General features: G+C 47.2%; 1 protein-coding gene across 1 annotated transcript; it reads left to right on the forward strand.

Moving 5' to 3' along the window:
* The first annotated feature begins 85 nt into the window (after positions 1-85).
* ZNF598 (zinc finger protein 598, E3 ubiquitin ligase) lies at positions 86-19,585 on the forward strand. Its single transcript, XM_081840429.1, has 12 exons — positions 86-375; positions 7,622-7,734; positions 8,802-8,931; positions 9,053-9,264; positions 10,667-10,884; positions 11,756-11,873; positions 12,985-13,163; positions 13,285-13,369; positions 13,821-14,584; positions 15,035-15,170; positions 17,206-17,350; positions 18,386-19,585. The coding sequence occupies exons 1-12, from the start codon at positions 187-189 to the stop codon at positions 18,743-18,745; spliced, it is 2,649 nt and encodes an 882-aa protein (XP_081696555.1). The 5' UTR covers positions 86-186; the 3' UTR covers positions 18,746-19,585.
* The last annotated feature ends 2,980 nt before the right edge of the window (positions 19,586-22,565 follow it).

Below are 22,565 nucleotides of genomic sequence, written 5' to 3' on the forward strand. Positions count from 1 at the left end.
GACGTGGAAGCGTGCGCGCGCACTCGCTCGCTGATAGGCGGCGCTGCCGCCGCCGCTCTAGGCCGACGTCTCTGTGCGGGCGAGGGGGGCGGTTGCTAGGCTGCGCTCCGGGCCTAGTAGGCCGCAGGGGCGGCGTGGCCGGCCAGGCAGGCAGGCAGGCAGCCGAAAGGACGGCGAGGGAACGCCATGGCGGCTTCGCCTCGGCCGGAGCCGCGCGGCTCGGAGACACCCAGCAGCTGCGTGCTGTGTTGCGGAGAGCTGGAGGTGGTGGCGCTGGGCCGGTGCGAGCACCCCATCTGCTACCGCTGCTCCGTGCGGATGCGGGCGCTCTGCGGGGTGCGCTACTGCGCCGTCTGCCGGGAGGAGCTGGCCCAGGTGAGCGCGGCCGGGGAGCCGGTGCCGGGAGGGAGGAAGGGAGGCAGGCTCCCTGTTCTTCGCGGGGCCGCGGCCGGCTCTGGCTTTCAGTTTTACTTCTTGTATCTGTTAACCTGCCCTGCCCCGACCCCCGCCCAAGGGTCCCAAGGCAGGTTACATAAAAGACAAATAATACTATATAGCCACAGAGCCCACTACGGATGGCAAATGCTTCTGAGATACCTCTAAAAGGGGGAAAATTATAGGTATCTGTATCTCGCTCTCTTTCTCTCCACACTCACACACACACGGAGAATAAGATCTAAAGAGATCTGAAAAAAGAAAAAAAATGCCTTTATTTTCAGAACTGCTGAACTGATAATAATGTAAATATATGTTTGTGTGATGAACACTCATTAGGAATACATCTATATTTTTCTACTTTCATTCATATATTCTAGGCATTCGTTACTTCAGTTTTGTACTTTTGAGTGTATCATAAGTAAGTGTAGAATACACACACACACACACACACACACACACACACTGGATCGCGTCCAGCATTAGTCATACCCAGAGTAGACTCATTTAAATTAATGGACATAAGTAACTCTGGTTCATTGTACACTTCTGTTTCAGTGTATCTGAAGAAGTGTGCATGCACACGAAAGCTCATACCAAGAACTGACTTAGTTGGTCTTTAAGGTGCTACTGGAAGGAATTTTTTTGTTTTGACTATGGCAGACCAACACGGCTACCTATCTGTATCTGGTTCATTGGTTTCACTGGGTCTGCCCAGTGTAGAACTTAGTTTGGTACAGGCCAGTATCTGACATTATGGGTGGGGGTGAAATCCATCCATCATTGTGAACAGACCCCACAAAATCAATGGGCAGTATTAGTAATTAGGCCTACCAATTTCATTGGGCCTGATCTGAGTGTGGCTAATGTTGTTTATCACCAAAGTGAAAGAATGAGCAGTGGACTTTTGTTAGTGTTACCTGCTTTATTTGAAAAAAAATTATTATTATTATTATTATTATTATTATTATTATTATTATCAGTTGCTGGGGATCAACAGTGAGAGAAGGCTCTTTGGTCTGATCCAGCAGGTCTCTTCTTATGTTCTTAGCTGTTAACCATAATAGGTTGATAAAACCTCCAAGCTCAGAGACGGTCAACTTCTGAGTATCAGTATCTTAGATGATGAACAGCTGGCTGTTTATGTGAGGGATCTGTTCTATGGGACTTGCTGATCCATTTATGCTCCAAAGGGTTGAGTTGCCACCTCTTAACCTACCAAAGAGTATTTGTTGAGCCAAGCCCCTTCTGTGTATGGGATGAGTTTGAAGTGCATGGACAGCTGCTGAAATCTGTAACTTGGTGGCCAGTCACTTACACATCTCTTCTGTTTAAATGTTCATACTATCATGTGCAGTCCTCTGGTTTGGAATACTGTACATAAAAGCATGTTCTTGTCAGAACCTTGTGACCTTCACAAAGTATTTTCCTTTTATTGTTTTGGAAGGAGAAGCTATGAAGGTCAGTTATTTCAACAGAATAGGAAACAGTACTTGTGAGCTCTGCATGAGATGTATAACAAACACGTATACACACAGGGGTGGAGTTGCAGACTCACCCTTTTTGCTTATTTAACACCTCCTAATTCAAGACAAGCCTCACTTTGCAGTAAAGCCAGTTTGGCTTCTCATTCTTTTGGTGCTGCTAACATCATAATTTGTGGATTTAATGTGTCCAGGCCACAGAAGGCTATGGAGACATATTGTCTACTCCTTGCCAACTGATAGAGGAGTTTTTAATAGAGAGAGTTGCATTCAACCCTGAGGCTGGCCTTGGGTATCTACATACCCTTTGACTTTGAATTACTATGCTTCTGCCTGCATAGTTGAATTACTATGCTTCCCTCAAAGAAAGCTTGTACATATCTGGTTCTCAGGTGGTCTCCAGTATTTCTCTGCCATTCTCTGGGCTTTCGACACTACTTTAAAGCTCCACTTCAGTAGGTTTCATGCAATTTAACTGAGCTTTCTCCTTACGCTCTCTAATGGACAGTTCATATTTTGATAGATGCTGTGGTGTCTTGTGCTGGGTAGTACTAGTGTGTTACCATCGCTTCTCGGCCTGTTGGCTAAGATCAAGTACAGTGGTACCTCGGGTTACAGATGCTTCAGGTTACACACTCCACTAACCCAGAAATAGTACCTCAGGTTAAGAACTTTGCTTCAGGATGAGAACAGAAATCACGTGGCGGCAGCACAGCAGCAGTGGGAGGCCCCATTAGCGAAAGTGGTACCTCACGTTAAGAACAGTTTCAGGTTAAGAACGGACCTCCAGAACGAATTAAGTTCTTAACCCAAGGTACCACTGTATCACTGTGGTCCATCTGGTTCAAAATCTTTGTACAGTTTCCTGGAATTCTGCTAAAACTGGCTTGACACCATTTTCTTAGTTTCCACTCGCCAGTAGCTGAAGCTTCTAATGCAGGGTTAGCCAACATTATGACCTCCAGAAGTTGCTGGACTAAAATTCCTCATTGACCAGCATGGCAAGTTGTCAATGATGATTGGAAATCTGTTGTGGGAGGGGATATGTTTACATGTTCTTTTTCTTGAAAATCAATTAAAAATATGTTTATTTTCTTATAAAAAGAGGATGGTCCAACAACACCTGGAGGGCACAATCTTTGCTCTTCCTGCTCTCTTGGGTAGTTCTGCTAGCCTAGTTTTAACAAATTTCCAGTCATCCTTTGCTCCTTGCCGCTCCCCTTTCTTGCCAGGTTACATTCAGAGAATCCAGGCTGCCTGAGTGTTGTATGTTTTGAGGCTTCTCTCTGCTCATCTGGCAGAACTGTGAGACAGAAGAGATTCAGTGTGTACATTCTGCTATTGCTCCCTGACCATTGCTGTGCCTCGCTGTTGTTACTGATCCTGTTGCTTCAGTGCTCCCCTGAATGCTACCAATGAGGAATAGACCTCATTAGTATCAGGTGTGACATCTTGATTAATCAAATTCAGTATTGGTTATGTACTTAACAATGTGTCTTAAAAGTGCAGTGAGGCTTTGGGAACCAGCATTCTCCCTATGGGGCTGAATATTTGTTCAGAGTCTGAACACTAAAATGGGATAGACCTTTAGTTTGGAGGGTGCTGGGTGGGCAATTGCTGCTCTAGTGCAAAGGTGGGAAAGCCATGGACTTCTCTAATCATTGGCTATGCTGCGTGGGGCCGATGGCAGGGTCCAGCAACGCCTGGGAGACCACAAGCTCCCCCAACCCTGGTCTAGTGATATGCAAGTGAATATTCAGGATCCTCCATATAGAAAAATCCTGAAAATGTTTCATCTAGGTGTATCTCGTGCATTTGGGGACATAAGTGAATCTCCCAGTAACAGAACACCTCTGGGTGTTCCAGCAGGGAGCTTATTTTGTAGATATGCCCATAAGGTGCCTACTGTTGTACATTCAAGAACGAATGGCTGCACTCTTTGTCCTCCTTGCCTTCAGTCCAGCAGCAAGTGATATCATTTTTGTTCCAGTTGCAGGAACAGTATGTTTGTTTAAGGATCAAGGTTCAATGAGATCATTCTTCTTGGGAGTAAATTTGCTGTAGGCATTAGCATTTCCAGCTTATTCAGGTCCTGTATTATGGGAATGTTGGGGGGGGGGAATGGGACATGCAATAGTCCAAAAGGTACTGACATGGGGAAATAGGCAGGAGAGAGAGAGAGAGAGAGAGAGAGTGTGCACCTTGCCCAGGAGGTCATTGCATGACATTGTTGACTTCCTTGTGATCACCCTATTCCATGTGCCCATTCATAAGTTCAGTGGCAGGGAGCTTCAGGGTATAAGATACTTGCATAGCAGGTGGGACATGTGTCTCTGTGTGTGTCTCTCATAGTTACTTACAGAATTAGAGTATAATACAAAGTACAGTCCTCACACTGCCATGTTATTTCCATGTCTCAGGCAGGTTATTGGTAGTAGAGCCCCTGCTCTACTACCAGGTTCAATCCCTGATGGCATCTTTAGGTAAGGGCTTGGAATGTCCCATGTGTCCCTTGGAGCGCTGCTGCCATTCAGTGGGGACATTACTGAGTTAGATGGGCCTGTGTTTCAGGATAAGGCAGCTTTCTGTTGTCCTCTCTGCTTGCTTATATGGCATATTGTGCTAAGTTTCATTTTACATAAAAAGGCTACACCTCTGCCTCTGCTAAAACTAATTCCCCCCAAGAGAGTTGGCAGGTGTGAGAGAGAGTTAACAAGTAAACAGAGGACAAAAATGTCACTGGGCACTTTGTAAAAAGTGAGACGGAAGGAACAGGGGCATGTGGATGGTTATTCCAAGGGTTCTAGTACCATACTGTACTAGCCACCATAAACCATAAACCCACCATAGCAAACGACCCAGATGTCCTTGTGTGTTTGCCTCTGCAGTGCTGGCAATCTGCCTTGTTCTTTTTCCTTATCACACCCTATTTTGCCTTCCTCCATGCTCTTAGCAGTGCAGCATCCTGTTACAACTGCTGCCAAGTACTGGAGTAGATCACTGTGATTCTGTTACCTCGTCAAGCTGCCTTTGCACTGGAAGTGGCTCTTTTGGGCTTGGAATAGAGGGAACCAGAGTGAGATGGCAGGCAGGGTTAGATTGGTAGAGTTGGGAGCAGGGGGACCTCTCTCTGTTGCACATTGGCAGCCAGCCCTACCTTGGACATTGGGCAGTATCTATAAAGCAGCTCTGGAATGCTCAGGCCTTGCATGTGGGAAAGGCAGCTCCTCCAGTCTCTTCTGCTGAAGACTTTGAGGTTCTGTGTAGATGGTCCCCTGGTGAGGACATCAGTGGCAGCCTCTCCTTTATTCAGGAATATTAATTAATTGTTTTCCATCCTGTTCTTTCTCTAGAGAGCTTAGAATAATAATGATAATGATAATTTTATTATTTATACCCTACCCATCTGGGTTTCAACAGCCACTCTGAGCGGCTCCCAGCAGAATAGTAAAAACACTATCAAACATTAAAAACTTCCCTAAACAGGCTCCCTTCAGATGTCTTCTAAAAGTCAGATAGTTGTTTATTTCCTTGGCATCTGAAGGGAGGGTGTTCAACAGGGAGGGTGCCACTACCAAGAAGGCCCTCTGCCTGGTTCCTTGTAACTTCGCTTCTTGCAGTGAGGGAACCAGCAGAAGACTCTCAGAGGATGATGAGGGTGGAGACGCTCCTTCAGGTATACCGGGCCGAGGCCGTTTAGGGCCAACACTTTGAATTGTGCTTGGAAATGCACTGGGAGCCAACCCTTTAGGACTGATGTTATATGGTCCCATCGGCCACTCCCACCCCAGTATAATTCAGAACAACCATTGGTGCTTAAGGAGCTTCTTCATACCAGGTCAGACCATTGGGGGCACATGGAGCCCTCCAGAGGTTTTGGACTACAATTCTAGCCAGCGTGGCTACTTCTCAGGGATGATGGGAGTTGTAGTCTGCAATGTCTGAAATTGACACTGACTTGCAGTGGTTCTCCAGAGTCTCTCCTACTTCAACTTTTTAACTGCTAAGGACTGAAGCGGGAACCTTCTCCTTGCCTAACATGTACTCTGTCACAGAACTATGGTCAGACAGAATCATGGCAGTTAGGTTAGGCTGACAAATAAGGAGTGGCTGAGTGCTACCCAGTGTGCAGAGAAGTATGGACCAAGCCACAGAATCCAGTAACTTCATAGACATAGGAGATGTTGAAGATTCAGCATTTCGAAAGAGGCATTTCTGTCCCTTGTGGCCACAAAGAAAAACCTGTGGGCAGTTTCTCTTAGTGACAGTGTCTCAGTGGTGCTGTGTAGCTAGCCAGAATCTTGTGACTTGCCCTTGAGTTGGCTCTCCCCCTCAGTAACTTGGTTTGTTTGTAAGAACAACCCCCCCACCCCAAGCCTTTTCAACAACAGTCCTGGTTTATGACTCGCTTGCTTGGATTTTTCTCATGCCCAGTGGAGATGATGCATTCCATTTATTCTTGGAATGGTGTGTCACCACCCAGAGGCACTTCCTCTTACATAATGTTTAAATTGCGAGGAAATGAAAGCTCAGCCGACCGCGCCAGTCGCTGAGGGAGGGGTGAGCAACACACCAATAATCTGTGAAACTTTTTTTTTTAAAGTTCAACTGGAACTGCTGGATAGTAAACGACTTCTATCATGTGAGCATTTTAGTCCTTCAGAATGGTGGGAGTACCCATGTGATTAGTTAAGTCCCTCTGCAACTGCCTAGTGCCCCCCCCCCCCAGTTCTGGGTATTCCTGCAAGGAAGGGGTTGCGTAAGTCCTTGGTTTTTGCTACCCACAAATGCAGGACCAGGCAATGAGTTTGGAGAGGAGACTCCCCCCCCCCCAGCCCCACAAGGGCAATGTTCCCTCATGGGCATCGTTCTGGGGGCTGCACGCCAGTGGTGGGCAGGGCCCAAGTCAAAGAGGAACGTGGTAACTGTTATGACTATTATCATTGCGTAGTGGGCTACTTCTCATCCATTCAAAAGGCAGAGGTTTGTCTGTGTGTGCCACACACTTGTGTGTGTGTATACATGTTGTATGTGTAAAGAATATACCCACCCATCCCTCTTCATTCCTAGTCTAGACAAGCAAGCAGCATAGTCACAGTTCAAGGACACATTCCAGCCAGGCAAAAGTCCTTGAGGCAGGCACAGAGCAGAACCAATGAAATATGTGAGCTGAATGGAGTCTGCAGTCTGCAAACTATTCACCCCTTTTAAAGGCTGTAATAAGTTTGGGACTTGTTTTGGCTTGTGACTTTGTTCAAGCTTTTTTTCACACATCAAAGCCCCATGTCCAGCCCCTCTTGTTGTACACATGTGGGATTAGTAACCTACATGTTTTGAAAGCAACAGCTAAATTTCTCAGGGAGCTCACATGGCTTAAGTAGCTCATCTGGGTAAAACTATTGATATCTTCTTTCCTGCTGCGTTCCACTGGCTCATTGGCAGCGATGGTTCATCCTTCTTTAATGTCTCTCATGTTAAAGAGGTTAGAATGTGAGTGCATTCAGCTAAGATTCAAATGTGTCTTCCTCATCAAGACTCCACACTTTATCCACTGGGTGTTATCTGCATCCACTGATCACCACTCCAAAATCTACCCTATGGATGCCAGCTTTTAGGACTGGGCCAATGGAACATCACTCTGTATGTATCATCAGTCATGGGCCCAGCAAGCCCTCTAACTCTCCTCCTTGTGTTCTCTGTAGGTGGTCTTTGGGAAGAAGTTGGCATCCTTTTCAAATATTGCACTCAACCAGTTGCAGCACGAGAAGAAATATGACATCTATTTTACTGATGGAAAAGTTTATGCTCTCTATAGGTAAATCTTCTGCAGTTTACTCCCCTTAGGTAAATTGGGCAAAGTGTCCCATCCCAAAAAGGAGCACCTAGAACAGTGGTCAGCAAACTTTTGCAGCAGGGGGCTGGTCCACTGTCCCTCAGACCTTGTGGGGGCCGGACTATATTGGGGGGGGGAATTAACTCCTGTGCCCCACAAATAACCCAGAGATGCATTTTCAATAAAAGGACACATTCTACTCATGTAAAAAAACACGCTGATTCCCGGACCATCCATGGGCCAGATTTAGATGGCGATTGGGCTGGATCCGGCCCCTGGGCCTTAGTTTGCCTACCCATGACCTAGAAGATAGCCATCTATATACATTGGTTTCCTCTTGAGGATTCTCTGTGCCAAATCCTGATTCATGGCACCGTGGGGTTTACTCAGAGTTCATGGAGCCTGTCTGGTCTCTTGCTTGGAAACATGGCCTATGTGGTGGATGATTCAAGATAGTATTTAAAAGTGCATCTTGGTCAGCCTTAGTCAAGTGGACACCTAGCAGATATTTTGGACTAGAGCTTCCATCTGCCCTAGCCTCTTGGAGTTATAGTCTCAAACCCCTGAAGGGAACCATGTTGGTGAAGTCTGCCCTACCTAAGAGTCTGAGGGCAATATCTGATGAAATCTCAAGAAACCAGAATGGGAGCTCAGTTGGATTCCTATGTCCAGAGGGTGGGTTTTCAATTCATAACAAAAAGGGCAAACTATGCAAAACAAGCATTTTAGGTTTTCTTGATGCTGACTCTCTGTGTGCTTGTAAGTGATCTATATTGAACATTGCAGAAGTATGCACTAAGCTATTTCTGGTGCAGGGAATCTTTGACCCTCCAGATATTGCCGAACATCCCAGAATCCCTGCCCATTGGCCATTCTTGCTGGGGCTGATGGGATTTGTACATCTGGAGGGGTTTTCCACACCTGATGTATACAGTGCCTTTCTCCTCCTGCTGGTTCTTTAATTAAAAGGATGATGTGCCAAAGGGGAAACTAGGGAATAGCTCCTGGAGGAGCCAAATTGTGTCCTCTGGCCTTTTTCTTTCTTTTAGGAAGCTTCTGCAGCACGAATGCCCGCTGTGCCCAGAGGCCAAGCCATTCGCCACCATTGTGGACTTGGAGCAGCACATGAGGAAGCAGCACGAGCTCTTCTGCTGCAGACTGTGTGTGAAACACCTGAAGGCAAGTAGTTGAGAGTCCTCCAGGGTACCTTGTTGGTGTGTGGGGCTGGGTCTTGACCTTCCCAATGACATTGCTCTTATTTGAAGGCAAGGAGTTAACGACATGTTTCCTTGTGTTCTAGATCTTTACCTATGAGCGCAAGTGGTATTCGCGTAAGGACCTCGCCCGGCACAGAATCCATGGGGACCCCGACGACACGTCTCACCGCGGCCACCCCCTGTGCAAATTCTGTGATGAGCGCTACTTGGATAATGATGAGTTATTGAAGCACCTGAGAAGAGACCACTATTTTTGCCACTTCTGTGACTCTGACGGGGCACAGGAATACTACAGGTTCGTGGGCACAGCTAGAGCGGCACCCCAGATGGGAATTTGCTTGTGGCTAATCAAGGTTGTGGCTAATTAAGGTTCTTGATGCAGCTGGCCAACCCAGAACCAGGTGCTTGTGCCCAGGTTCATAAGAAGAGATGGTGGTCAGGTGTGGAGGGCTAGCAGCCACCATGAATTGTAGCTTCTTTTGACAAATGACTGCTCCTGGGGTAGCAGGAGAGGTTGGGGATGAAACTAGCCCACCTGCACTTCAGTTACAGAACCCTTGAATAAAATGGGTGAGGGTTTACATGTTCTCTGCTTGATAAGGAGTCAGGTTGAATCAAGAGCCAGTGTGGTGTAGTGGTTAAGAGTGGTAGACTCGTAATCTGGTGAACCTGGTTCGGTCTCCGCTCCTCCTCATGCAGCTGCTGGGTGACCTTGGGCTAGTCACACTTCTTTGAAGTCTCTCAGCCCCACTCACCTCACAGAGTGCTTGTTGTGGGGGAGGAAGGAAAAGGAGAATGTTAGCCGCTTTGAGACTCCTTAAGGGGAGTAATAAAGCAGGATATCAAATCCAAACTCCTCCTCTTCTTTTTCTTGTGAGTCAAGCCAGCCTCCACCTCCCCTGGTGAAAATGCAGCTGGAGACAGCTGGAAAAGTTCCTTCCTTCCTTCCTTTCATGAATCACTTCCAATATAGCCCCCTGAAATGATTAACCCTTAAAATAAGCATTTGCTCTCTCCTCATTACTGTTGAAGGTGACTACAGTGCTGGTTCTTTCCTTGCCACACTGCGGTCACCTTCGATGGACACATCTAGCTTTACTCACTAGCAGTATAGATGGCAGTCAAGTTGTCGTTCTTGAGGTTCAGAACTGGCTTCAGTCTTGAATAGTCTGCCCGTTGTTTTAAAAACCAAATTCTCCTAACTTTCCAACGTGCTGTAAATTTACAAAGCTGGGGCACACAAGGAGAACTCTGAACACTTCAGGCCTGACTGTTAACTGATCCTGCATATGTATCCTTTGAAAAGTCTTGCCCTGTCAGAGCAAAGTTCTTTTCACTCAGCATTCTCTGCAGGAATCCCAGTAACCAGTTCAGTGCAATGTGGTCCTCCTAGAAATTGCCCAGGGGCCCAAATCCTGCCCAGCCCAATTTAGAGGGTTTCCATTTTCCCATCTGTATTTGTCACCACAAACTTGGGTCACATCCGCACCATACATTTGAAGCACAAGACTTCTTTACCCCCCAGCAAATAATCCTGGGAGCTGTAGATTACCCCTTACAGAGCTACAATTCCCAGCATCCCTAAACTATAGTTCCCAGGATTCTTTGGAGGAAGCAATGTGCTTCACATCTGTTCAAACTGAATGGAGTCCACAGATAAGCTCACAGTGCATGCCTCCTCTCTACCCTTTTTGCAGTGATTATGAGTACCTCCGGGAACACTTCCGTGAGAAGCACTTCCTCTGCGAAGAAGGCCGGTGCAGCACCGAGCAGTTCACTCATGCCTTCCGGACTGAGATAGACTACAAAGCCCACAAGACGGCCTGTCACAGCAAGAACCGGGCAGAGGCCAGGCAGAACCGGCAGATTGACCTCCAGTTCAACTATGCGCTGAGGCATCAGCGGAGAAATGAGGGTACGCCATACTGGCCAGGCAGGGAAGGGCTGGCTGTTTCAAAGGACAAAGGCAATTCACTTCAGTGTTTTTCAGCTGTGTGATTATCATGGGGTGTTTGCATATTCTCTTATAGCCTAGAAAGAAGCACTGGAGGCAAAAATCATGTTGGGTTTTTTGGATGTGATTTTGTAGGAAAATGGCATTCCATTGCAGAGGTGTCCCGAGCAGTGAACTAACTGGCCAAATTTTGGAGGCATCCAAGATGGAGGATGGAGGCCGGCTTTAGGCTTGTGTTCTCTGTTTCTGTCAGCTTTTGTGCTAATTAAGTGCAGAGCTGATCTGATAGAGGTGGATGTGTGGCCATGCAGCTGAGGCAGAAGCATATCCACCACTGGCGTTTTCCAAGCAAGTGCCACTAGCAGGACTAGGACAGAGCACAGAACAGGCAAGAGCAAGGTGATATAACACTTCAGCATCTCTTGCCCAAAGCACGGTGACCGGAAGAGTCCTGTTAGTATTGTTGCCTCTGATTAGAAACTAGACCTGTCAGTCACAAAATGCCTCTCCCTACATTGACAAGACAAGCCTGCGGAGCAACATTTCAGTTGCAGCAGACACATGGCCTGCATTTATAAAACAAAAACAAAAACCCCCAAATCTCCCCAAATTAGTTTGAATGTCCCTAATTTGGTTGGGGGCAATTAGCAAGGCTTTGGCTGAGACAAGCCTAGGATCTATCTGATGCTTGTTCCTAGCACATCACCTCCATTGTAGCCTATCCTATTCTATCCTATCCTGTCCCCCCCCCCACACACACTGGTGACTGATCCCATACAAGGTGGAAAATAGCAGTTTGAGGCTGACTGGCCCCGTATCTTTCTTGTCCCAGGTGTCGTGGGTGGCGAGGACTATGAAGAGGTTGACCGATACAACAGGCAAGTGAGAGGAGGCCGGTCAGGGCCACGAGGAGGGCAGCAAAACCGGAGAGGCAGCTGGAGATATAAGAGGTGAGCGAACTTCAGCCAGCCTTTGGGTGTCGTCTCAATGGGCAGGAAACTGGCTTGTGAACAGGGGTGCAAATCAGGATGTGACATGTACTGTCCCCTTAGTTTAAGGATGCAGTCAGAGCTTGCTGCCAGAATTGGACCACTGTCACGCTTAGCAAAAACCAAAGACTCAGGCCCAGGCAGGAAAGGTCAGTGCAAAGGAGGGTGTGTTGCAAAACCCCTTTTTCCTATTTATAAAAGCCACGTTCTGTTTTTTCTGTTTTAAGATACCTCACATGCAGCTTACGATGAAAGCAATAGAACATTGCAACAACCTATTGTACTTCTATAGCACACTTTCCATGCATAAAACAACTTATAAAAATACCTGTCTAAGAAAAAGCAAAACCCATTAGAAACCATGTGGGTTTGTTTAGGTATTAAGGAAAATGAGCTATGCATTCTATTTGCATGAGGCTTTGGAGATGTGTTGCTTTTGCCAGCAGGTGGCAGCACCAAGCTGCCTCTTGCTTTTATCTCCCCTGGAGTGGCAGCCCAGATTCTGCCAGCCCTTCTGTTTTTCCAGACTTCAATATGTTATCTCAAAATCTAGCATAACTTGTTGTACACCATCTTCTACAAGAACAGTATAGCATGATAACCTTTGCAGCAGCCTTCGCCAGCCAGTGGGGCAATTCTCTCCCCTGCTGCTGTATGGATCAAGCTGGTTGGGTGGGTGGGGCCAGCCTGCCAGTTGCCTGTTGTCACAATGACAAGTGACCCATTTTCGCCCCTGTGGTTTGGAATTAAACTCTGTGTGTGCAGCACTTGAAGCCTGGACAGTCAGCTGGTTGTTGGGGATGCAAAGCAGCTGTAGGCAAGCACCAGCAATCAGCACAGGGGTCTTTGCAAGTGCCACTAATCAGCTGATTGGCAGTGCCTGCAAAGCCCTTTTCACCCAGCCTGAAAGGCAGGTGGGCATGGCTTGGCTTCTTGGGCCAAGAGGGGAGGCTCTGTTGGGCCCAATTAGCCCCATGGGCTGGAGGTTCCCAACCACCTGGTTTATAGAGGTAGGAGACATGTCCCTTTAACTCTGGCCTTTCTTGCACTGCACTGTTCAAAATCCTTACAGGGAGGAAGAAGACAGAGACATCGCAGCAGCTGTCAGGGCATCTGTAGCCGCCAAAAGGCAAGAAGAGAAGAAGCGGGGGGAGGACAAAGAGGACAGCTCCCGTGCCAAAAAGGAAGATGCAAAAGATCTGGACTTGAGCACCTCCAAGCGGGGACCAAAACCTCCAGCCGATGTGCCAGGTGAGAGCGGCCTCTGAGGGCCAGGTGGGCTCAACACCAGGCAGGAGAGGGGCCATATCTCAGGATGCTTGCTAGAATACAGTCTCTAAGTTAGGCCTGCCTTTCTGTTCTTCCTCCCAAGCTCCCAAGGAAACTGCTGCAAAGGCTGTTTTGAGCCAAGATGACTTTCCTGCCATTAACTCGACAGCAGTGGGCTCTGTGCAGAGGTGAGTTTTTTATCTAGTAGATGACAGTTGGAAAGGGCCAAAAGGTCAGGCATATCACCTAGTTTAAGAGGGGAGGGGGTCTCCCTCCAAGGCAAAGTCCTTTTCCTCATTCACCAGTTACAGAATCATGGAATTGTAGAGTTGGAAGCGACTACGAGGGACATCTAGCCCAACCCCCTGCAATGCAGGAATCTTTTGCCCTAGGTTCGCCTCTGCCTCCATGTCTTGTTTCAGCTTGATCTGCAGGCTGAAGAGAGTCTCACTCCCCTGTTAGCACCCAAGGCTCCCAAATAAGTTTCCCATTCTATCCTTGGGGCTCCCCATTTCCTTCATATATCTAATTCTGTGCAGTTTCAATGAAAACAGTTCAGTAGAGCACCTCTTTCCCGGTGGTTATTTTGCTGCATGACGGGGGAGGTTTGCTTTTCTACACGGGACTTTCTTCTTGCAGCTCGGCCCAGCCAGCCTCAGTGAAACTGGACGAAGAGGACTTCCCAAGCCTCTCTGCCGCCTCCTCGACTGCCCCTACGGTCTCATCGGCCATGTCCTTAACCTACACGGCCACAGCCAGGAGGTCGGCCTTTCAGGAGGAGGACTTCCCGGCCTTGGTGTCCAAAGTGCAGCCAAACATCAAGGCGGCCTCGACCCTCACCTCCGCCTGGAACTGCGGCTCAGGCAAGAGCATGGTGAAAGCCGTGCCCACCAGCAACTCCAGTGCCAGCCAACCGGCCCGGAAGGCAGCCCCCAGCAGCAGCGGCAAAGGTGGCAAAAAGAACAAGGCTGCCCTTTGCAACGACGACCAGGAGAGCGGCAGTGGCCTGACTAGCCAGGAGATCCGCAGCGCTCCGACCATGGTCGACGTCTCCTCTCTGCTGGCAGCCTCAAACTCTCAGACTTTTGTCAAAGTGGGCAAGAAGAAGAAAGTTGGGGCCGAGAAGCCGAGGGTGGCCTCTCCCTCCATCTTGCAGGAAGCACCAGCCCCCATCCCTTCTGCGGAGAAGGCACCGGAAGCCGAGCAGGTGCCAACCTTGCCTGCCGATGCCGATGTACCAGCTATTGTGAACGGTCACTCGGAGAAGTGTGTGGGCACCTGCAATGCTTCTAAAGAGCGTCCTGGTTTGAAGAAGCCCCCAGTGGCCAGCCAGACCCTGCTGCCTCAGGAAGACTTCCCAGCCCTCGGAAACTCTGGACCACCCCGAATGCCTCCACCCCCAGGTAAAAGGCTGCAGGCTTCCTTCTCAGGTTTTGAGAAGAATTGTTCCTGGGGTGAGTGAGTGTTGTGGGTGTGGGTGTGGGTGTGAAGACTCTTCCATCGGTGCAGAATTTGTCCGCCTGAGAATCTCCACTACCACTTTTTCTAAACCGATTTGAGGGGTTTATTTTACCGTCAAGTGGTATATAAATTATATGAAATAAATGAACAAGCAACAACTGTTTTGGCTGTATAAAGTTGTCTGAAAGCTTTTGAGCCTCAGATGCTGAAATCTCTGAACCCAGGTTTCCCATTACCACACACTAGACTAGGACCAGTTTTCTAGGGTGCCGCTTGAGCATGTACAGAGCAACCTGCTGTGTACTACAAAAGAGCTATGTCTAAATCGCTGGCTGCATATGCCATTGGTGCAGAATCTAACTGCTTGTTGTCTCCCCCACCCCCTTTTCCAGGCTTCAACTCTGTGGTGCTGCTTAATAGCCCCCCGCCACCTCCGGGACTGTCAGTGCCTCTTAGCAAACCACCCCCTGGCTTCACTCCTATTCCACCCACTAGCATCTCGGAGTCTGCCCCTGCTCCTGTGAAAGAGTAAGTAGTTGGCTCTTGTGTGTTGTGGTGTTGCTGACTTTCATCTTTATGGAGTAGCTGTTACATAGGTCTTCGGGGCCCTCCCACCCTCTGGTATAGGATGAGGCCTGCAAAAGATGAGGGCCTTCTTTATGATGTCACCTCCAGGACTTCCTGGCACCTTTAGTTTTTCCAGGCTTTGTAGACATAGGCTTGGTTTGCACATAACATTAAACCACGGTTTAAGTAAATATTGGTTAAACCATGGTTTGGTGTTCTGTGCAAATCCAACCCAGTGCCTTAACTATAGTTTATCATTGTTGTTTTATTTAAATGCCATTTTATTTATATGCCATATGAATACCATTGTTTCTAGTTATGTTAACTATAAATTATAAGCCATGGCTCGTTAGCTTACTGATGTTGCCTCTGAATCTGGACAGTATTTTCGTTTCATACACTTTAAAAAAATCTGGCTTTTAAGCCCTCATTGCCTCTTTATTTATTGTGTTCTTCTTATGGTTCTTTAGACTTCTGTTATTCCTTTTTTTAGTTGTGTTTCAGGGTGGAGGTGGCATGTTCTTATGCAAATTGTCCTTGGAGTTTTTATGGAACGACACTAAAAATATTTTGCCATAAATAAATGTCCAAGGTGGTGGTTCCGTAGAGGTTAGGGACTCTTTCTCAAACTTCTGATAGTTGAGGCACACGCTTTCCAAATTCAGAATGAGGGTGTGGGTAGGGTTCTTCTTCTTGCATTCGAAAAGTGTTACTTTCTAGAGCCATCTGTCCAAAACTGATGCCCCAGAAGATGGGGCTGTTGCATCTTATAGTCCAAAAGGGGACCAGGTTGGGGAATGCTGTTCTCCTGTGTATAAGGTAACAGCCACACCATAAAGCAGCATTACACTATTTGAAGAGTCATGGCTTCTGTCATCTTGGGAACTGTAGTTACCCCTCACCATTCCCTGCAGCAGCCTTAACAAACTACATTTCCCAGGATTCTGTGGGGGAAGCCATGTGCTTTAAATGTATGGTGTTGATGTGACCTTAGAGTTGGAATTGGCCCTCTCTCCCTGTGCTTCTGCTGCCTCCGAGGAAAGTGGGATTGTGTGATTCAGGCACACCTGATGCTCCTCAGCACAGGCTGCTGGGAAAGGGGAGTGTGCCGGAAGAGGGAGAGTCAGATCAAGAAGTGACAAACTCCCGTTCTTATGGCTGAAAGCTATCTATCCTTGTTGCTCTACGCCGGGGTAGGCAACCTAAGGCCCAGGGGCTGGATGCAGCCCAATCGCTTTCTCAATCCGGCCCGCGGACAGTCCAGGAATCAGCGTGTTTTCACATGAGTAGAATGTGTGCTTTTATTTAAAATGCATCTCTGGGTTATTTGTGGGGCATAGGAATTTGTTCATTTCCCCCACCCCCCCATATACTCTGGCCCACCACATGGTTTGAGGGACAGTGGACCAGCCCACGGCTGAAAAAGGTTACTGTCCCCCGCTGTACGCATTTCGGAGTACAAAACTCCAGGAGCTTTAAAAGCTTGCAAATCCTTTAGAACCAGAAACAAATTTTTCTCTCCCTGTGTTCACTGCAAAGATGCAAAGAAAAATGTGTTGTTTACAGCTGGTTTTTTAGTTCCAGTTTACAAACAGGGTGTTTCTGGTTCTAGGGAATTTGCAAGCATTTCAGGCTCCCTCCTGAAAAAAGTTTTGCGCTCTAAAATGCATAGAGCAACAGCAATATTTCATCCATAAGCACTAGAGCAGAAAGTCACACAGGGCTGCAGCTGGCAGCTTTCTCTATGGGTTGATAATTTAGTCCTGTTTTTCACAGTAGAGCAGCAGTTTTGCCATGTTTCAGGAATGTGCTGTGGCACACCGTTTAGGAATTACTGTAGGGAGAGGGAAACCTCAAAAGGGGAAAGCCTCAAGAGCAGTAACCATAAAGAAGTGTCAAAAGCCTCTCCAGGGAGCATCCTCAACAAGACACCTTTTCCTGATAACATCCAAGGGTCCAGTTCAGATCTTGCATTTTTCCTCCCTTCTCAAAACAGGCCAAAACCTTGTCAGGGACCCTATTTGATCCTGGATAACTTCCAGCAGCGGAACATCCATCTAATCCAGTCAATCAAGGAATTTCTGCAAGAAGACGAATCCCAGTTCAACAAATTCAAGACATACTCCGGGCAGTTCAGGCAGGTGAGCAGCAGGGAGACCCGCCCTTAGATACACTTGCAAGATGATTCTACTGGAACATCCAGTGGCGGAGAGTTCTTCCCATGAGTGGCAGCATGTATCTGGGTGGGCCTGGGCTTGATGTTAAGCATCTGCCTGTGTTTTAGCACTGTTTGGTGAAGTCATTGGTGGCTTTTTGTGGCTTATGGTGAGGTAGTGAGGTCAGAAAGCAGTGACATGTATCCACTGGAATTGGAAGGCTGCTCAGTGACATTGCCCTGGGCTCCTTTGGGAGGAAGAGTGAGATATATATGTAATTACTATTCATAATAATGATAGTGCCAGCACTTTGCTATCCCTAGGACAAGGTAAACCTGGATTCTGTGGTGAATCCCATAGAGCACTTACCTCTTGGTCACCTTACCCAGTTAGCCTAGTCAAACACAGGGAGATATCACCTGAAAAACAAGACCAAGGTACTTTTGTTGTACCAAAAGCAGGCCTGGAGAGCTGTTCTGGACCTGCTGCTTTTGAGCAAGTTTGTTTATAAAATCTCCCGGGGCAGTGGTGGAGGCTCTCCAGCAAGGGAGTTTCCTGTGGTTCTCTAGGAAATGTACTTTCATGTTCCCAGATACTGGAATCACTGCCAATAAGATCTGCTTATAGGAGCAGTCACTGTCAATAAGAGGCCATTTCATCTTCTCTCATGCTCCAAGGGTCCCTATGAAGCTGGGGTTGGGGAAGATCTCCCTAGTGACCCATGTGGTATCTGCAGGGGATTCACTATTTGCACAAATCATTTGCCCACTCACCTTTTCAGCAGGGACTTCAAGGGATCTAGGTGACCCTGCAATTTCTTGATGAGCATGGGCTTCTAGTAATTCATGAGCAGACTTGGGCTTGTGATTTAGTACATTCTTAGAAATTTACTAAATTTTGGGGGGGGGGGGTGATAACTTTTTTGCCTCTGCTCCAGACATTATTTGCATGAAGGCTGTTTTCCCAGCCTCCTCTTTCTATTCTGACTGTCCAATCACCTTCCCTCCTTTCCAATCCAAGGGTCTGATTTCTGCAGCTCAGTATTACAAGAGTTGCCAGGAGCTGCTGGGCGAGAACTTCAAGAAGATCTTCAACGAGCTCCTTGTGCTGTTGCCGGACACGGCCAAGCAGCAGGAACTGCTTGCCGCTCACAATGACTTGAAGGCCAGGCTGGGCTCCTCCGCTTCCCCCATTGGTAGATCCAGGAAGAACCGGAAGAGCGCCTGGCAGACAGACTTGGGCTCCGACCTCGACTGTTGCGTCTGCCCCACATGCCAGCAGGTGCTGACCCAACAGGACCTCCTTTCCCACAAAGCCCTGCATATGGAGGAGGAGGAGGAGTTCCCCTCCTTGCAGGCTATCAGCAGGATCATCAGCTAGCTGTTCCAGGCAACTAAATAAAGCCAGTCTCCATCTTTTACAAAATTGCATTTCTTGGAAGGCAGGCTCTCAGAAGAGTGTAGAGCAGCCGGCTCTGTGGGTGGGCAGAGGGAGTTTGTGGAAGGTGCTGGCAGGCTAAGGGGATTCCTGGGTGGCGGCAGCTGCGGCCACTGGGGAAATCCAGTGACAACGGGCCTCCTGCCACAAAAATGGGCTGGAATTGCAAGTTCCCAGTGGGTGGAGTCTAGTTTGCCACCACCGTTGATGAATTAGCTAGTTTCTGACCTTGGCACAATATGGAAATATGGGCAGGGAGGGGTTGTTTTCATTTGTAAAAAAATTTTAAAAACCGGAAGGTTACCATTTTGGTTGCAGAAAGCCACTGAGAATGGCTCAGAAGCAGTCACACATAAGATGTAAGTTGTGTAGGCCGCACAGGATAGAAGGGTGTTGGGAATGTAGAGCTGGGCAAAAGTGCCATGGCAAGTATGGATTTGGGCCTCTCCTCTGGCCTACTCTTGTCTCTCACCCCAGTTCAGCTTTTTGGATGAGTTTCTTCCATCAACAGGGATGGAACTTCTTAAGAAAATATCTGCATCTAGACTTCAAAGCATTTTTTCTGTCAAGCTTAAATGTTTCTCCAAGGAAACCCAGATTGGTTCTGTTAAAACTGCATGTAAGTTTAAAAAATGGTATTCAATGCTTTTTCTTCTCTGTGTAAAATGTGCATTTCTGCCTCTGTGATGCGAGTTCAGTTATTTCCATTGTCTTTGAGGAATCTGTGCTGGCTTAGATCAGCCAGTGGTTGGCTCATTAAATGCTGCTCCACATTGACCACCATCCTATGTTGCCATCTGATGCCTTGAAATGCAAGCTTCCTATGAGTTTACCTAGAAGCGGGTAGGAGAGAGCTGGCTAGGATCTAAATTCCACCCTGTCGCCAGGGAGAGCTTCCTCCTTTACATTGTCTCCACAGGGTAAGCAACCTCAACAGCTCCTTGCAGAGACCTTTCCTAGTGGGCTACCTTGGAAGTGAAATACACTCACCAAGACCAGAGAAACACCAGCTGAAAGTGTGCAACCTCTTGTTCAAGTCCAGGAAGAGAAATTGCAAATACTTTGGCAAGAGGTAAAATCTATCCCACCAAAGAACAACCGTCCACATAGGAATTACCACATGAGGACAGCTAGTTTAGAACCCTCCCCCAAATCCAGGTTTGCAGGTACATTTATTTTGCATTGTGGGTAGGAGAGGCTGCAAATCAGTCATGCCATTCCACCAGCCTGTGGTATGAAATGGAAGAGTCCAGACCCCCATTGGACCACCTGCTGAGCTGCTTGTCCAAACTGAGATTTTTTTCCAGTTTATCTGCCACCTTGTTGTAATTGCTCAAGGCTTGAAGTCAGCAGCCTTTCACTTCAGTATTTTCAAGTAATTATTGTTTTAAAGATCTTATATCGGGATGTCTTTACTGAATCCACCTGGCTCTTGAATCAAAAAATGCTTGACCCAGTTTAGCAGTTCTGCACAAGCACTGTTGAAATGGGGGATGTTACAAGAACTCCCTGTTTGCTTTAGAGGGGTGGAAGAGATCTAAACCAGGCTTTCTCAGCCTCGGCCCTCCAGATGTTTTGAGACTACAGTTCCCATCATCCCTGACCATTGGTCCTGGTAGCTAGGGATCATGAGAGTTGTAGGCCAAAAACATCTGGAGGGCCGAGGTTGAGGAAGCCCACAATTTTAAGAAAAAGTTACCCAACTGTTACACATCCAGGCATGGCCCCAAAGATGATCGTTAAGTCCTGCATTACTGAGCCAAGCTTATCTTGAGGTGGTTTTGTTAAGTACTACTTGACTGAAACTAAGAATGTAGGGTACTTTGGACCTTTCCACCACATGTACAGGGTATGTTGGAAAGGAAGGCAGGGTCATATTTCCTGTGGCCCCACCAAACACGGGAAACAAATACACACACTTCCCACAAACATGGGAAACCTGCAGAGTTAAGACTCCTGGTTATGTGGGAGACCTATGGCCCCTTTTGGATGAAACCAGAACAGCTCACCAAATGTTCTCACTGATCCTTTGATACATCTAGCTGTATGTCTGTGCTCATTGTGCCCATCAAGAAGTTTGGGAGGCCCCATGTAGCAGGTAGAGTGCTCTCCCCCAGAGCAATTCTGTCTGCTCTGGCTTATTGAGGGCAACCACAGGCATCTCACCTGAGTCCCATTGGAAAGAGTGAAATAAAATCAGGCAGCTGTTCTTGGCAATTGTCTTCCCCTCTTTTTCTATTTTAAAGTGCAGAAATAGTATGAAATTGAACATACAACTGGCTCAGACTCACAAATAAGTTTCCAGCTCACAATAGATTTTGCTAGCTGGTCTGCTGTGGTTAAAACTTCTCAACTGTTGGTGGCTTTAAAAAGCCAGTGTCTGTCATGTGTCACCCTGCCTGGTTTAGATTCTTACTATTTCTGTCAGCTATTTATAAGCATCCTTTAGCTGTTTCAGTCACCCACAGGTCTCTCTCACTTCCTTCCCCCTTTACACTTGATCCAGCAGAATGTCAAGAGATCTCGAGCTGTTCATTTGTAAATGTTTATTGAAAAATAAGTTGCAGTTGGTATACAGACAATTAAAATAACACAGTCACAGAGTGATGCTTTGTCTTTCCAAAATGTTATATCTATCTATCGTTATATATACAGACAAAAATAGAACTATAAACATTGAAAGCCCCTATGTTCAACAGTTCACTTTTCTACCACAGTGCACGTTGGGTCACTAACAACTGCAACTTTTTGTTGTGTGTTTGAAGCAGTCTGCTTTTGAAGGGAGGTATCTGTATGTTTGGTATCCTATTAAAAACGATGAAAACAATGTGAGGTCGAACTGCATACTTGCAGCAAAATGAAAGGGAGGCTTCTTTCTCTCTCTCTCTACTAAAAAGGTATTATTGGGCCTTGCTCACCCTGAAAGGCTTTCTCTGTCTGTCTCTGTGGTAGCCTCTACATTGTCTATTAAAGGCAAATGAGTGAACCTTTGAGCAAAATGAGTTTCCCCTGCCTGTATATTGCAGGACGTCAAAAGAGGCGAAGGGGTTTTCATAAAGATGCTCTGTATTGGAATGGAAGGAGCAAAGGGCTTATAGGTAGCTGGAGTTAGCCTGGTGAGAGTTAACCTGTTTCTACTCCTGCAGCATAAAGACTTGGCAAACATTAAGTGATCGACTTTGCCATTCTGTGTAGCACTTGGAGGATTAGGTGATGGCGTTCCCTCATGGAAGGGAAAAGGGTGTCTGTGAGACTGTAGTAAGGCTTCTGACAGCCCCACAGGAGAAAGGACAGAACTGGGTTAGGCCACACCATGATTATTCCCTTAAGAATATGATGGAAGAGGTTGCTGCGCTCATCTCGACAAGCATGGCTTAGAAGACGTGAGATGGTTTTCTGTTGCCGCAACCAAGCGTGACAACTTTCTGCTCCCGGCGTAATTAGAAACTTGGGGCATGTTACTGTTATTTTGCTCTAGCATGCTAGTTGCAGGATGCTCGACCAGGTGACTGCAAAGCCAGTGTGGTGTAGTGGTTAGATTGTCACACTAAGATATGAGAGGCCAGGGTTCAAATCCCCACTCAGTTACACAGCTCACTGGGCGACCTTGAGCCAATCACTGCCTCTCAACCTAACCTACCTCTCAGCATTGTTGGGGTTAATTGAGGAGGGGGAGAACTATGTATGCCAACTTGAGCTCCTTGGAGAAAAAGGCGGACTACAAATGAAATCAGTCAATCAACCAACTGTGAGTAGCAGCACA

This window comes from Podarcis erhardii, assembly GCF_964252035.2.
Source record: "Podarcis erhardii genome assembly, chromosome: 14".
NCBI classification, from domain to species: Eukaryota; Metazoa; Chordata; class Lepidosauria; order Squamata; family Lacertidae; genus Podarcis; species Podarcis erhardii.

Bases quoted from the DNA above. Each gene is read 5' to 3' on its own strand.
- ZNF598 (XM_081840429.1), top strand. From the start codon at position 187: ATGGCGGCTTCGCCTCGGCCGGAGCCGCGCGGCTCGGAGACACCCAGC. The intron at 13,370-13,820 runs GTGAGTTTTTTA...TTCTTCTTGCAG, and splicing joins GCAGTGGGCTCTGTGCAGAG to CTCGGCCCAGCCAGCCTCAG. The intron at 14,585-15,034 runs GTAAAAGGCTGC...CCCCTTTTCCAG, and splicing joins CCGAATGCCTCCACCCCCAG to GCTTCAACTCTGTGGTGCTG.